The sequence below is a fragment of the Anser cygnoides genome, chromosome 5, assembly GCF_040182565.1.
Source record: "Anser cygnoides isolate HZ-2024a breed goose chromosome 5, Taihu_goose_T2T_genome, whole genome shotgun sequence".
NCBI classification, from domain to species: domain Eukaryota; kingdom Metazoa; phylum Chordata; class Aves; order Anseriformes; family Anatidae; genus Anser; species Anser cygnoides.
The window spans coordinates 31,598,063-31,615,044 of NC_089877.1; the positions used below are offsets into that span (position 1 = coordinate 31,598,063).

The window sequence follows — 16,982 nt, forward strand, 5'->3', positions numbered from 1 at the left end:
CTGTACCAAGTTATCGGTGGCCTCTCTCCTATGCAGAGATCCTTTATACATCTAGAAGAAACTCCGTGTAAAGAGCTCCCAAATGCATTATCTTCACTTCAGGTGGACCCTTCTGAGGGTGAGGCACGCAGGCAGGACCACTTCCAGAACAAACTAGCTCACAGCCTCATTGGCAGCATGCACCGGATCCATGTCACTTCCTTTTAACAACAGCACAGCCCCTCTGTTCTTGCTCCCCCACCCAAAGCTCCAGTTCTAGTGCTTGCAGAAGCAGAAAAAGGGAACTGATCCTGTTGATAACAAACATGGAAAAAAAATATATATATATATATTTTTTTTTTTAAATCAAGCTGAGCTCCTAGATCTGAAATGCATGAGATGACGACCTAGTGTGGATCCTTACTAATCAGTCAGGGCCTTACCTGAGGAGCTGAGTGACAACTAACCACCCAATAATACTGGTCTGGAAAACAAGCCAGGCTGCAGGAACAGAGAAACATTCTGGGCAAGAACCAATTCAAGAAAGGCATATACACTCCAACAGTCCCGGGATCCTGAACTGCAACTGAGCAGTGCAAGAAGGTTAGCCATCATCAAGCAAGACCGGAGATCAGTGACAATCCAGCATCTTGGACCATTCCACGATACATCGTATTTCCAAAAAGCTTCCTACCTCTGCATAGCTATACTATTTTCTTCTGAAACATGGGAAGTGAAAGAGAGTAATAAAGCGTCAAATCAACCAAATTCCCACAGATCAGAGACAACATCTAATAGGAGACAGCAAGCTGTTCTGCAGAAAACTTCTTTCCAACCAAGTGAACATGCTCGTTCACAGCAAAGCGTTGCAGTTCATTATTAAGAAATTAAGACAGGAAATTGAGGAATAAGGAAATTAAGACTGACTCAGATTTTTTGCCCTAGATTTCATAAATAAATTAGATCATCATCTTCATTATCCTTAGTATTTTTAAAACAAGAATAACGCTTCCACAGTTCACATGACCTCACCATGTTTAGGGCATCTCTATACCTCAGCTCTGCCTGCCTCAAACAGAAAGAGGGAGGAATTAAACCTACAGCATTAAAATACTAATTTAACAACTGCTAAGTTGCCACGTGCCCGAGCCAAATTCTTTTTTTCCACTTAAATGACGAATACTGTTTACTCTGTAAGATTTGCAGAAATGGGTCCTTAGCTTAATTTTAACAAATCCTGTAGGCAGACAAGCCACATGGATTTTTCCAGCCCAAATTATGTTTCTAGCTTCTGTGCAGGCAAGATACTAAAAACACTATCTGTATGCAATTATGTTGAGAACAAACTCTCACATGCAAAGTGAATAATGTCCAAACAAGGCTTAATTACACAGAGAATAAGTTATCATGACTAAAAATACAACTGAAATACAGGACTGTGTCTGACACGAGGTAACCAACATGGAAGTGCATTATGTCTGTATCAATGGCTAGCTAAGATCGTGCATTCAAGCAAAAATCATCCTGAGGTACAAATTCTGTACTTTAAAGAATGAGGAAAACTTTCACATAGTACTAAGCATACACCTCTTTAAAGAGGCATACGCTACCTCACAGGACAAAGAAATAAATAAACATTTCGGCTGTTCAAATTTGTGCCAAACTAACCTTCCAAGCTCTCCTTTAGTGTCTTTGAACAATCATGAACTTTTGTATGACAGTATTGTGGAAAAAATAACAGTGACCTTATTTGGAAGGCTCTCAGACTGAGCACTGCTTATGAAAATCGGAGCGAGAGCATTCAGGATGGTAAAAGGCCAAGAGAAGACCTAGTAGTTGTTGATGCACCTCTGCACCCTTCCTGGGGCCAGCGCAGGAATGCCCTAAAGCAGCGACCGTGCCATTTGCTACAAACGGGTGGAGAAGTCCCTAGACCATCTCAGCCAGCTGGTCACAATTTGCCCAAACAAAGCCTAAAGAGCAAATTGACTCTGCATAACCCTACTGTAAATGAAACGATAAGCAGCCCAGATTTTATCGTAACACGATGCCCTGAACCAAAAGGCAGCCATGGGGTTTTCCAGAGAATTCAGACTCCCTTCTTTCCACCAATCCCATATATTAAATCTAAAACACTGCTTAGGTGAAGCATTTCTGCTTAGATGACAAATATATGATCAAATACAGAAAGGCTCTTTTAAAACAAGCATTTTGTGGAAGGATATGGATAACTATCTGGACAAAAAGATGTAGGCTGATGCAGTCCTTCCCTCCTTCGCATGAGGCTGACTTTCTGCTACCAAGAAACACCCAGGGCTGACCACTTGCCCAGGCTGAATGGCTTTACAGGCCACTTTCTTTACATAGGAAAATCCATGCATAGCACAGCTGAAAGGTACCTTTAAATTAACAAATTGCCTCAGAAAGAATATAAATTCATGCAATTTAAGAAAACAGCAAGTAATTCTAATATGTAAATATTATAAATACAAATGTCATGACACTTTCAAAGCCACCCCATAGAAATACAGTTAAAAAAAACAACAGGATTTAAGAGATGTTTTTCATGTAGATACGTTAACCCATGCAAAAACACCAAAACTTATGGCCCCAAACAAAACTGAACATTTAATATTAACCTGTGATAATTTTCAAGGGCTATTAAGAGAAGATAGTGAACAATTACCTCTAACCATTAACAAGACTACTGATAATCTGCTATTGGGGGAAGGAAATCCAGAAAAGCCCCTATATTGGTAAATAGCTGCCAAAACCTGAAAAGCAAAACCAGTATCACAGAGATCTGCAACAGCTGGTCAGTGTAAGGCCCTCGAGCAGACTACTTCTCAGACACGATGCTTCCAGCTGGGGGAAGGAACTGGACAGCAGTGACGGGCTTGAACCTGACAAGCAGCATCCCAATGTAGAGGCAGACTCTGCGCCGATGGGGAACGCCAGGAAGATCTGCACAGGACCCTGTGCCGAGTACAGACCACTGAACTGTGACTACCACCACCTTGGTCACAAGTAACTTCTCTCTTGGGGGTTTTAGACCAGGTTAAGCCTTGCAGGCTTTGTAGGAACAGGATCCCTTCTCATTGTAAACAAAAAACAGGCAGCAGGAAGATTACATGAAGCAATCTTTGACAGCAACCAGCCTTAAAAAAAAAAAAAGTACTTCACAAAAACATATTAGTAAAGCTATCCACACCAGGGGACAAGGCTGTAAAATACATCTCTCTCCTCTCAGTACTGAGGCACTGGCCAGTCGCATCCCCAGCACAGAGCCTGTATGGCTCCGTGGCACCACAGTGGCCTGTACAAACCAAGGACCAACTGTTGTTTTATGACAAGGAGTATCCAGTGATTATTCTCCACAGAATTTAGGTTATTACCTCAAGAAAGAAACAAATATCAGAGGAAAAAGGAAAGCCAGCAGTGAAGTTTCTAGGGACCATGGTATTTGGCAATTCGCTTCAAACTGTTCGAATGCTACCGAGTTCCAGAAAAAAAATCCAAGAACGAGATTAGATGATTTCTGTTAAACACATTAGAAAGAAGATACATACTGTCTTTCCTCTCATACCATGCATACAAAGTTAAATACAAGCCCAATGCTTTTACTGTCAGTTACTAAAAAGTGAGACCTGGCCTACCTTGACTGGGAATCAAGTTTCATTTGTGTCATTCCTTTGTACCAGGAACTAACTCCCATCCCTCCACAGATCTTTACTTTAACAGTTGATGAATTAATGCCTTTGAAAGCAGACTACCCTCACTCAAAGTCTTAGATCAATGCACAAAGACATTAGCTAACCAAAGACTCATGAGTAGCAGCCACGAAGCACTTGCTTGCAAGGTAAACTGAGTAACTATGAGTTTGGCACTTGGATGCTCAGTTCTGCCCCTCAGCAAGCAGCACAGCCTTGGGAAAGTCAAAGCATCTCTGGTCTTAGCAGGTTACAGAAGTTAACTTAAGAAAATAAAAACACTAAAAATCAATTCCCTGTTAAGAGTGAAGCCCAGACACAGAATAAAATAGTGCTAATCAAGTTTAAACAACATTAAAAGTAGAAGAGGAACCCTTAACATTTGTTTTTGTTTTTTCCCTTACAAAAAATAAACTGAATAGAAGTGGTCACATTCAGATTAAGTATGGTTAAAATATGGTAAAAGTGTTTCTGGCCAAGCATGTCAGTATACGTTTTTCTCTTAAGAGCCTCAATAGTACTTGGAGTTCCTAGATCTGTGCCCAGTAAAGAAGCCCAAGCCAATGACCAAGTATCTACAAAAAGCAGCTCTGATTAATCTTTACAGATGCCCTGGGAGTTTATTAGAGAGTGTTGTTTACAACCCAATCCATCAGGAATTTCCAGATTGTTGCTTCCTAGAAAAGGAAAGGTAACCGGAAAAAATTCCAGACAGCTCGGTCCAAGCTTTAAAACACTGTATTTGACACCAGCATTTCACTTAGAAGGCAAAGAACTTGGGCTCTGCCTTCAACATCAAAACCCAAGAACCCTATGGATGTAGCACTCAAGAAGCCAAAGACTTGTTTCTGCCCCCCAAACTCTGACGTTGTTGCACGTTTTCCCCAAGAGTACCTTCACATTTGGACATCCCTACTCCTCCTTTGGGCTCATACACAAATCGTTTGTCCTGCCACACTTCCAGTCACAACACTGCACAAACAGAAGGCGTATAAATCACTCTCCAGAAACATCAGATGTGATCACAACAGAACATCACGGCTCCACAACGAATTACTCTGTAAAGACAAATGCCGAACGGTTCAGATTTTCATAGATGCATCTCTTCCAACTCAGTTTAAAGGACTCCGGATGAATGTGTAACTGCGCTTTCACGTGACGCAATACCATTTGTACTTCCAGACTGATGGCAGCCTATCAATGTTCGCGAGTTTATCAGCTCAAGTCTCAATCAATGACAGTGAAAAAAGAGCACTGCCTACTGCACAGCGGAATAATCCTCCCGATCTTGTTTGTTACGAAAGTTTTCTTGTTTCTGATGCAACATCTCCTTTAACTGTGCACTGAAAAGAATAGCAGTTCAAAACGGGTATTTGATGGATGCCACAATTAAGGTGAGAACAAACTTCCTCTTCCAGACACGGCTGTGTCAGTCCAAGGTTACTGCCCTTAGCCTGGCCCTAGCTCCTCACCCTCCCCTCATCACCATTACCGCCCACACCAACATGTCAGCTGAGAAAAACGGAAGAACACTCTCCAATTTGTGTTTTTACCAGCCAAGCCAACACAAAACAGCTTCCTAGAGGTCTTTGTTAACCCAAATCATTTGATGGAAAGGTACAGTTCCAGAGAAGCTCAAGCGAATTGAACTACTACAGAACTACTATGGCCCCATCTCCCACCCTATTCCTCACCCACTCAATGGGCAGCCAGTTCAGAAACATGATCCAGCCAAAACCTAACAAAGTGAAAAAGCAATTCATTACACCAGCCTGATAACTCCCTGACGTTAACTCATGGCTGCAAATACTCCCGTGCCAGCAAGGGAAGATGCACAGACAAGGAGGAGGCAGTACCACTGCAGCCCCAGTGTAAACTGCCAAGATCTTGACAAGCTTAGGCAAAACTAAGAGAGCTGCTTCAGAGAAGAGCGGTCACAGCCTCCTCCTCCTGCACCAGCAGTAACGTTTGCATAGCCACAAAGCCAGCCAGTTCAGGCAGTCGATCCAACTGAAGTTCAATATTTTCTGTACCACCATTCTCAGCTGGATCAGCAAAGAGGGAGTGACAGAGAATAATAGCTCTTTTGGGGGAAAGCATTGCCAGAGAAATCAAAGCTGCTCTGGTGGTAGTGCAGTAACATGGCTGTGGAGGACATGTTAAAGTCTTAGCTTGATAGACTTTACACTTGGTGTTCTGCAGAAAAGGAAAGACAATATGCTGTAGTGTCAGTTATTAAAGATCCAGATCCCTGGACTGAAGAAGTATCTATTATTTTAATGTGTTCGCCAGTCAATCATAGACTCCAAAAGCAAGACTAAAGCCACGATTTCATATTAGCTTAAACCATGCTTGCTTGATAAGCAAGCAGAATAAATAACGTTTAATCCCTCCCTAAAATAAAAACAAACAAGGTCAGAGTGTCAGATGAGTGAAATAAGCACAATAGGACCCCAAAAGTTGGCAATTACACGAGCTTAGGCTGCCACAAGAACCTCTTACCTTAGAGATGCTGTAGAACAGCATTCCTGAAGTGCAGGAGATCTACTTTTTTATTGCGTTAGGGAAAAATGCTGGATTTTAAGTATTATGCAGCTCCACCAATATTGGTAGTGGAAAGCAGCTACAGGCAGAATTGAAGAATCCTGTACAGTGTTGTAACAAGCTGTTAAAAAAATGCGACTAAAACCCCACAACATTTGTATTCCTCCTAGCCCCTGTTACTGGGGAGGCAAGCACTTTTGCACTGACTTATTTCAGCAAGTTTTTAAACCCACCACTCTCATTATGGTAGGAAAGAAAAGTACGAAAAGAGCTTTCCAGCACCAAGCAGCTGTATTGCACTACAAAACATAGTGCTGGGAAGTCCTGGGAGTTTTGAGAGCCCGGTGTAGCTCGTTGGGTTGTTGCTCTTTTTCCTAAACATGTAATGCTGTCAGATACTAATACAATACCAGAAGGTTTAACAACACCAGAGTAAGAAGATAAACTTGTCTGCTGTCTAGTTTACACGCACCTTCAGCTTCCACACGTTTAAGTAATAAACACAGGGAAGTAATTCCCAGGCTGGGAAAAAGAAAAGAAAGACAGCTAATAAGCATAATAAATGTTTGATTTGAATTGCATCTCTTGTTTAAGCTTTAGGGAAAAAAGGTTCTTTGACGTGTTCTGCTTAGAGCTCTACAAATCAAAGTTTTGCTGAGGCTTAAAACCAAGGCTTTATGCAATTACAGATGAAACAGAGCTTGCTGTAGGATAACTCCAGCTATGAAAATAATCAGAGAATCACCAACAAGGATGAACACGGACTCATTTTTTTGGACTTTACTCGCATCATTTTTTATTTCCTCCATGAGATTTTCGCTAGGGGGAAGAAAAAGCAGCACGTCCAGCGAGGATTGCCAAGAGATGAAGAAATGGAAAACACACACTAATGAGCCGAAAAACAATACCATTTCTCTATGGCAACAATTAACTTCTGCATAAGCATAAAGCCCATTTCAGCAGTAACCATGGATCAATAAGTCAAATAGAAGCGATGAGTCAGAAGCCCATTTAAATATTTACCCTTTTCTCTACAAGCCACGGCTGGAGTAGTATTATGGCCAAGCAGCATGACTGCGCCTTCCATTTTACCCTCTCATTCAGCAGCCTCGCCGGAGAGGCAGGAAGACCGAAAAATGAGGAAAACCACCAGAAAACCCAACCAGAGCCGCGCTGGGAGGCGACAATCGGACATTGTTCGGAGCCGGGAGCATCTCCCAGCCCTGACGGCTGAGCCGAGGCGCACGGAGCAGAACCGGGGCAGGGCAGGGCAGGCACACAGCAGCAACCCCCCCCCCCCCCGAGCCCCCCGGCCCCCCCGGGCCCCGTTACGCGGCGCTCACAGCACGTTACATAAAGCCCCCGGCCCCGGGGGAGCCGCAGCGCCCAGCGGGGACCCCGCCGCGGCAAACGGGGGCGCGGGGGCGGCCTGGGGCAGCCCCGGAAGCGCCGCGGGGGCTCCGCAGCGGGCCGGCCCCACCTGTGCCGCCCAGCGGGGCCCCACCCGCGCCCTCCCCGCCGCCCCCTGCACCGAGGCGGGGACCGGGCGGCGCCCCCCGGTTCTCCCCCGGTTCCCCCCCCACCTGAGGCTTCGCCCCCCGCCGTCCCTATCCGGCCCGGCCCAACCCGGCCCGGCTCAGCTCTGTCCGGCGGCGCTCACCTGCTCGCCCGCCGCCGCCGCCTCTTCAGCCGCCGCCCTCCGCCACCGAGCAGCGCCGCCGCCGCCCCCCCCCCGGCCCCGCCGCCGCTGCTGCACCCGCCCCCGCCCATCCCGGCGTCCCATTGGCCGCCCTCCCCGCCGCTCTGCCCTCGGATTGGTGCGCCGAGCTGCTCGTCAAAGCGCCGAGCCCGCCTCCCCCCCGCCCACGGGCCCCCGGTGTTTTATTCACTCCGAGGCTTTGGCGCCCCCACTCTTCAGCTGCCGCTCCTGATTGGGGGAAGGGGCCGGAGGGCAGCGCTGCGATAGGCTGCGGGAGGTGCCAGCTGAGGCGGTGGGCCCGCCCCCCCGCTCGGGGTTAGGCTGCGTTGGGGCGGGGGCGGGTGGGGTGCGCGGAGGCCGGGCGGCGGCGGGGTCCTGCCGGTGGGGTCCGGGCAGAAACCCTGCCCCGTGCCCGCGGGCCGCCCGCGGAGCCTGCCCCGGCTGGGCCGCCAGGAGCCTGCCCGGCCCCTCGGCCCCTGCTGCCGCTTGAAGCCCCTCGGCGGGGCTGCGTGGGCCACCAAGGGCTCCTGGCGCTCGCCCCCAGGCCGTGGTGCCTGGTGCTGCCGCAGGGCCCGGTGCCACCTCCGTTAGCCCAGCGGGGGTACAGGGAGACGCCTCTCGTCCCCAGGGATCCTCCCTCGGCTGCGGGCTGGCCGCAGGGAACGGGGAGCGGGCCGCTCTGTCACGCGTTAGCTCCCGTGCCCGGGCTGCTCGGGGAGCTAAATGTGCTCCGCTCGCCTTCCCCGAGGCCGCGAAGCAGAAGCAGGCCTCCATTTTCCGAGCGGGGGCAGCGCCAGGTGTTGGATGCAGGCACCAGGGGAATGCTCCGCGCAGCGCCCCTGCGGCTGCGCTCCAGGGGCCTCACCGAAGCACGTTACCAGCCGGCAGGCGTATTCCCGACAGCGCTCGCCAGGCTTTCACGCAGCTATTTCACCCAAAATGCAAGCGAGAGCAGTTCGCAGGGCTGAAAAAAAAAATCAGGAAGTTGAAATGCAAAAATTACATAAGGCTTCTCTGTATCATTATCTTCGTTATCTTCTCCCTGCGTGCACCGTACCCCTTACACCTCTTTGTTTCTAAATCAAGCAAAGGAACAGAACAACAAAGGATGTGTGTCAACTAGCACACATCCAGGACATATGGGAACTGGAATCCGCGGTCATTTCAGAACATCACCTGCAAGTTCATTTACCAAGTTCACATTGGAGGTGCTGGGGCAGAAGCAGGAGCGTGACACAAACCCCGAGTATCAGAATGACGCTCTGTAACCCCCAAATCACCACATGTTCAAGAATTAAATTAAGAAGAAAATACAAGAACATAGTATTTTTTTTCAAGGTCTCCACGTTACTCTGTTTGGAAAGCAAAACCAAAGCAGATAGCTGCCCTCCTTCTCGCAGCTGCTTCTCAGTTACTCTGAGTGCTGCTCTCAGACACCAGCACAACACAGTTATGTTTGAGCCAGTGTTCCAAAATGACTAGACAGATATTTCTACCAGTCCTGAGTTTTCTTCTGTTGTTATGAAACCTAGAGTCATTTCTGACCTGGCATAGCTCTTAATATGTTGCATTCCCAATAGCTTTGGTTTAACTCTTCATCTTATTCACAGTCTGGATTTTTGACTAAATTTTTGATGAAACATGGTGCCTTAAGCCTTAATTTCTAAGCAACAGTCTTTGTATTATAAAGATGTTCTGCTTCCAAGTGAGAAAGATTTGAGAGTGGGTAAGGAAAAGGACAGGACACACTATTGTAAATGAAATTCTAATATATGCTTCAGCTACATATAGCTTTTACAAATATTTGTTGGATATTTAAATTGATTTGTTGCTATTACCACTTTTCTGCTCAGCCACTTGTATCTCCGTAACTCCCCATGTAGTCGTTGGTAACCAAAGGGAAAGGGGGTTGTGGTGGGAAAGGAAAAGGACCATGACCCTAGAGGTCACCTAACTGAACAAACTGAGCATGCAACACAGCAAACTGCCCATTCACTATGCTCATCTGCGGGTCACGTTCTGTGTAGTCAGTCTTCCTGCAGAGAGTTTCCCTGAGAGGAGGAAAATGAATTATCCAAGGCCTGATATTGGAAGCAAGGCTTCAAGGTTCTTTAATCCTGATGGATAATGAAGCACTGGGAGAGACTTTGTAGCACACCCAATATATCCAGCCCTTGCCCCTTTTCCACCTTTTAACAGAAGAGATAGGGTAATATGCTGGATTAATGGACCTGGCTGTTTATGTGTTGCCCACGTGCTCCTGTCAGTGGTGCTTTCTTAGACAAGAGATCCTTTCTGGTCTCACCAGGACAGTAGGATATTATGCCATCCCCTAAGGACCTGAGAGTACATTACACGCGCACTCATGATAATACAAACTCCATATCTTCAGTGCAGGTACCCGGAGGCTTAACATCATTCTTTCCTATTGGCTATCTAAAACAATGTTGGCGATTAAATCTCCCTTCTCTAATCACACTGTAATACTATCCCTTCTAGGAACAAGCCATACCAGTATAAATACTACAACATAAGCATTTTTATGCTGCTATAACTGTGCTCACCCCAGAGGAATTCCATCTTTTTGACAGTAGAGGTAGAATGTGAGAGCTTGTGTGTGTGGATGAGCTCTGAAAATGTTAAAAAATGTTTCAAAAATGTGCTTCTAGTAGCTACACAAATCTACTATGGGAAAAAAATACAGAAGTACTACGTAGGCTTTCTGCTGTCATGCTCTGAGCAAACCTGAACAATATGGTTGCTAAACCAAGACATCCTGTTTGAACAGATATTTCCATCTGATATGCTGCGTCAGAGGTGAGCAAGCGATTTCAGAGTACTTCGGAAAAAACTCGGTGTAGACAGCTTTTTTGCCCACTTACCAGGAAAGGAGAAAGTCTTTTGCAACACCTCTGAAAAGCAGAAACGCACTGAAGAACCAAATGCTGAATGTCACAGCTATATGTCAGAACTGCTACATGTTCATTTTGAAATAGAGGGCATGCATGTAGTTAATAAGCAAAGGTGTGCAGTTGCCATAATTAATACAGGAAGGATATGAATAGTAAGAATCCTTTACAATCCTTCTGCCCTGGAAAAGCCTCACCCAAACAGCCTGTCAAGAGCCATCTCTGCATATCAAAAGCATATTCTCTACCACCAGATACACAATGCATGCACAACAGCCTGACTATACCTTCTGTCTTAATTGTCTGTATGTGAGCAATCTTACAGGGCAAGTACTTCACTCAGATTCTTTTTGCTTTCATTTTATGATGTGGATTTTCATGGCCATTTACCTCTCTCCTTCTGCTGAAAAGCAAGAAGACTGGAGCCGTGGTGTCTGCAGCTTTGTGGTTAGTCACTGCCTACGGAGTCACTGCAGATGGTATCTGCTCAACGCTACCAAATGCTAGATGACATATATTAAGAGCACAAAAAGCCCTCATAAAATTACTTTTGAAATGCATACAAAGTAAACCCTGCGATTCCAGTAGGCATGAGGTGACAGCTCAGTCGAGGGTCCTACTCAAATATTTTATGTAATTTCAGCTTCAAGTTACAGAGTGTATATTTTAGTGTCACATAGGACAGGAAGAAACGTCTGTGCTTCCAGTTCCTCCAAAAAGATAATGTCATAGGGGAGCCTGGACCTTGTAATTATTATTTTTATGAATTTGTTTTAATTGGACTTTCGCATGGCAGGAACGGCATATTTTCTCAGTGGGGCTCTGTGTGCCAGATAACCAGGATTAAAGACTAGAACCAGTCACTGAATAAGAAAATCACTGAGAAGAGAGAAACAGCTGGAGACAGGCCAAAAACTCTGCCAAGAGATGCTTCACTGAGTGAGTGCATTCACTCTGATGAGGGGGCCAGAGGATAGCTCTTGAGAAACAGTTCCTGAATTAGCTTTTAGTCTTGTTATCTGGCAGTGAACTTTATAGCTTTCACAAAGAGGAGCAGGCTTCACAATCCTGCCCAGTGTCCTTCCAGTGATGACATCCTGGATGACACTGGGCTGTATGAGAAAGACTCTCAGGGCTCTAAGTTGAGGAAACCTGTTAATGAAGGCTTGAAATGTTCCTTTTCCTTACTGGATATTGCTTTTGGCACGAGAACAAAACTGACAGTGCGAAAGGAAGGCTGCCAGCAAAGTAATCATGAGAAAAAGGATTAAACCTAGTTTAACTTTCTAAAAGTGACCGATTTACATTAGTGGTTTTTCAGGAACTAAGAGAATGTGCTGAGCAGTTTGCACGATGGCGAACAATTGAGCATCCAGTATACAGAGAAGTAAAAAATGTGGATTAGGCCCGATTGTGCAAATAATTTTGCCCTTTCCACTCCTTAGTGAATATGGCTCATAGCTTTGCAGGATCATGCCTTATACAAGCTGTTCTTTAAACCCAAGATTTCAATTCTTTGAACCATGAGTGGAAAAAGGTTAAAATATCAAATAAGCCCTGCACCTCTTTGAGGTGCCATTTACTTATTTCTTCTGAAGTCACTTGTGGCTCTTTTATAAGTTGTACTCACCACGTTTTTTATATCCTCTTAAATAAAATGTGTGTGGCTCTTGGTAATGCAGCTTATATGCTCATAAAATCTGAGTAACTTTGTGCTAAATTCTAATTAAGAAATTTAATTGAGCCTCCAGTTGCTACTATGTCTATGTGAGCAGCAGCTGGGGACCACCTAATCACTCAGAGATCTGTGCTACTTTCCTTTTGTTTATTTAAAGAGTTTTATGTGACATTCTACTTTCTTTTCAACAAATTCCCTTGAAATATCAGACAATGAATGAAAACAGCACATAAACCTCTTGGCTATTCCTAGAAAACCATCTGAGTACTCTGTAAGTGATATGAAAGCTCTCTCTTCGCGCCGTAGGTCAAAATCCTTTCTTGCGTGGCACAGAAAAGTAGCAACGTTCTTTATTCATGAAAGCGTTTACCACTGGAAAGGCTCAACTGTCAAAAGAAACGTTTTGTTGTTATAGAGATTTCACCACCATTATTTTCCACCATGTCCTTCACTTTGGAACTTTGTTATACATCAAAAAATCCAATGTCAGTCATCTATCTTTCAGCAGTAGAAAGTGACGTTTGTACCAAGATCAGAGCCCCAGAGTGAGACTTTGAACCCACTGTACTGGTAAACACCCAGGACAGCACTGCTGAACTCATTATAGATATTCCGGAGCAACTCGGGTCAGGCTCTGTACCAAGCGCTCAGCATCTAAGAATCGGTTGCACTCGAGTAAATTAAACAGTAACACGAGTAACACCTCAGAAGCCCAGAGTTTTCAAAGGTCTTTTTCCCCCCAAAGCCTACTTAGCCATGCTTACATGCAATTCAAGCACACAATAGTCGAATTTCTACCCTATTTCAAAGCATCTGCCTCTTGGTTTTGTTTAGGGCCCAGTTCTGCTGAAACGGTTTCAGCTGATAAGATTATTCTGGTAAGCAGGGCTTAACCTTGGAAAACAAAGAACGGTTTGAAATGCAGAGCTCACCCTTCCTTCTCTCCCAGGATACACATGAACACACAGCCTGCTTCCACTTTCCTCTCATTTTAAACCCCATCCAGAGCAGAAATCCTGCCAAGAAACCTCCCCATGTCCAAACCGGCATCTCTACGAGCCTTCCCAAAACACGAGGCGGAGGAGCCGGCAGTGCCAGAGCGCCGGGCTGCCTCTGCCACCTGCTGGCAAGGCCGAAAATGCTCAAGACATTAAACCGGAGGCAATAACGTTGTCCACGCACCTCTAAAATGAGGCTTGCAACGCAGTGGTTTGAGATTGATGTATTTTTAAGACAATCCAAAATATCTTAAACCTGTAAGGTGTCTGTTTCCAGAGTTAAGACTGAGCAGCTGAACGCACCCTTACTAGGCCCGGCTGGGGATTTCTGCTCCTGCCTTCTGGTACCACGAAAATGTCGGTCAGAGCTGAAATCCTGGCAATGCTAAAGGTAGAAGAGGCAAAATTGGCCTTCCAGCTCCGTATCCTAGGCCCGTTACACTAAGTGGCCCACACAACAGATCTGCATGTGCCTTGTGAATGTTAGCTGCTTATTTTATGTTAAATACATACCTCTGTGAAGCTGATATTCAGATCTGTGAGAGGCTAATAACACCTTTGTAAACCGTAAGCTTCCCGAGCACACTCGGGTAATTGCTCCAGTTACATGCTCTGGACTAACAGGAGGAAAAATGCCCATGCAAAATCCATTCCCACAAATTATGTCAGTCCATCAGAGATTTTTCTCACGCGAGTGTTGCTCAGTGAATTTCTCCTATTGAAGCTTGTTCTTGACCAGGAAATCATCAACATAGCCTAGTGCCTGAAGCAGCAGCCTCGGAGAGGTCAGAGCGCTGCCACCGCCACCGTCACCATCGCTCTGGGGAGCTCCGAGCACCGGAGACAAATGGAGAGAGCGCAGACAAAGGTGTGCCGGAGTTATGCAGCAGGTGGATTTGGCAAAACGAAACGTGACATGACCAGACAGTCTTTTGGTTTGGGGGATGCTTTGAGAGGACACAGCCCTTCACGTGGCGTCTCCCTAGCACCATTACGGTACATCTTCTGAACAACAAGAAGCCTCTGGGGGCTCCCGGGCCCTACGAAGCACCGGGCTCGCTGAGGCCCCACGGGGGGACCGGCGCTGGGCGGCGCCACCGCGCCCACCCCGGCGGAAGCGGCCCGGCGGGGCGGGCCGAGACGGGGCGGGCGGCCATGGCGGCGGGCGGCGCGGAGGAGCCGCAGCGGCGGCGGCTGGGGCGGCTGTCGGCGCTCTCGGTGTACCGCCGGGCGGCGGGGGCCGAGCGGCTGGAGCGGCGCCGCCGCGGGACGCCGCTGCCCGCGGGAGGCAAGCGGGCCAAGGCGCGGCCGAGGTGCGGCGCGGCGAGAGGAGGAGGCGGCCCGGAGCTTGCGGCGCCGCCGCCGAGCGCCGCCGTCCCGAGCCGCGTGGAGCGGGCCGAGGCGCCGCCCGGGAGCACTGAGAAAAAGCCGCCGGGAGGCCCCGCGGCGAGCCCGGGCGCCCCGCGGGTCCAGGCTCCGCCTGGGAGCCCCGAAGCGAAGCCGTCGGGAGGCCCCGCGGCGAACCGGGGCGCCCCGAGGGTGCAGGCTCCGGCTGGCAGCACCGAAACGAAGCCACCGGGAGGCCCCGCGGCGAGCTCGGGCGGCGGCGTGCCGGGGCTGCTGCGGCGGCTGGGGCGGCTGGAGGACAGCCGGCGGCGGGCGGCGGAGCTGTTCCGCTGGCTGGTGGCGCCGGTGGCGCCGGGGGAGTTCTCGGGGCGGCACTGGGAGCGGGAGCCGCTGCTGGTGCGGCGGGGAGACCCCGGCTACTACGCGGGGCTGTTCTCCACGGCCGACTTCGACGCCATCCTGCGCAGCGGCGAGGTGCAGTTCGGGACCCACCTGGACGTGACCAGCTACGCCGAGGGGGTGCGGGAGACGCACAACCCCGTGGGCCGGGCCCTGCCCGCCGTCGTCTGGGACTTCTACCAGAACGGGTGCTCCCTGCGGCTCCTCAACCCCCAGGCGTTCTCTGCCACGGTCTGGCACTTGCTCTCCATCCTGCAGGAGTATTTCGGGAGCATGGTGGGGGCCAACACCTACCTCACGCCACCAGGCACGCAGGGCTTCGCCCCACACTACGATGACATCGAGGCCTTCGTGCTGCAGCTGGAGGGGAAGAAGCACTGGCGCGTTTACAGCCCCCGGACAGACACCGAGGTGCTGCCCCAGTTCTCCAGTGCTAACCTGACGCAGGCTGAGCTCGGCAAGCCTGTGCTGGAGGTGGTGCTGGAGGCCGGGGACCTGCTCTACTTCCCTCGGGGCTTTATCCACCAGGGCGATTGTCTGCCTGACGCGCACTCGCTCCACATCACGGTGTCCTCCTACCAGAGGAATTCCTGGGGCGATCTCCTGGAGAAGCTCCTCCCGGCGGCCCTGCAGATGGCCCTAGAGGAGGATGTTGAGTACCGGCAAGGGCTTCCCATGGGCTACCTGGGATACATGGGGGTCGCCAACTCGGATGCAGTTGACCCTCACCGAACAGCCTTTGTGGAGAAGCTGCAGAGACTGATGAAGAAACTTGTTGACTATGCACCCGTTGATGCTGCTGTGGATCAGAGAGCCAAGTCGTTTCTTCATGACTGTCTCCCCCCAGTGCTTACTCAAAGTGAAAAACAGCTAAGCGTGTATGGCTTTCCGGCCCAGTGGCAAGATGGAAGTCCCCACAATGTTGACATACTAATAACAAAAGACACAGAAGTTCGTCTTCTCCGTCATGGCATCATTAGGTTGTGCAATGAAGAAGCAGGTGTGATGCTGTACTACACAACAGAAAATTCAAGAGTGTATCATAAGGAAGAACCCAAGTACCTTGAGATTGATCCTGAGTATACAGACAGTATTGAATTTCTTCTGTCTTCCTATCCAAACCATGTCACTGTGGATACCCTCCCATGTGGAACCTTGGAGGACAAGATTTCTTTAGCCACACTCCTGTTTGAGAAGGGCATTCTGACTACTAAGAAACCACTGGTGCAAGTGTAACTCTTGTTTTTGTACAAAATAAACATATATTTGTTTAGAAGGTATTCTCTCTTGTTTTCACCTTATACCTGCTAGGTGTGAATGAGCAGTCTGATCGCAGTATCTGATCTGAGTGAAGAATGGCTTTGACCTAGGCAGAGAAATCAAATTTTCTGATTAAAACAAGGATCCACTCTAGAAACAACTCTGCATGGCTGGGTGACTGGAGAAGGAAAGTTGTTTTGTTTTGTTTTGTTTTGTTTTTTTCATTTCCCCTTTTGCCAGCCATATACATCCTAGGTAACTTCAGGAAGCTAGTGAACTTTTTATAATCTGTAAATCATCTATGTTTACCAAGTATTGCAAAGCAGCCTGCACTACTGTGGGAAGTACTCTTATTACATACAGACATATTTGGTGATGGTTGTTTATGATCCTGGTAAGCAAGGCACTTAGACTCTGTGAGGTATCATTAAAAATGTTGTGAGAGCTAACGTTATGAGA

At 47.8% G+C, this 16,982-nt stretch overlaps 2 protein-coding genes across 8 annotated transcripts in view; one reads left to right on the forward strand and one right to left on the reverse strand.

Annotated features, from left to right (window-relative positions):
* NUMB (NUMB endocytic adaptor protein) overlaps window positions 1–8,016 on the reverse strand; it is a 95,546-nt gene extending 87,530 nt beyond the window's left edge. For 4 of the 7 annotated variants that reach the window (XM_066998697.1, XM_066998694.1, XM_066998696.1 and 1 more), the window contains exon 1: window positions 7,894–8,015. The gene's annotated coding sequence lies outside the window, so the exon portion shown is untranslated. Of the gene's footprint in view, window positions 1–7,893 lie in introns of all 7 variants that reach the window. The other 3 variants (XM_066998693.1, XM_066998690.1, XM_066998692.1) reach the window with 2 other exon arrangements.
* Window positions 8,017–14,662: 6,646 nt separating this feature from the next.
* RIOX1 (ribosomal oxygenase 1) lies at window positions 14,663–16,543 on the forward strand. Its single transcript, XM_013188758.3, has one exon. It carries the CDS (start codon window positions 14,673–14,675, stop codon window positions 16,497–16,499), a length of 1,827 nt encoding a protein of 608 aa, XP_013044212.3. The 5' UTR covers window positions 14,663–14,672; the 3' UTR covers window positions 16,500–16,543.
* Window positions 16,544–16,982: the final 439 nt, after the last annotated feature.

Coding starts and splice junctions, on each gene's coding strand:
- RIOX1 (XM_013188758.3), top strand. CDS start 14,673: ATGGCGGCGGGCGGCGCGGAGGAGCCGCAGCGGCGGCGGCTGGGGCGG.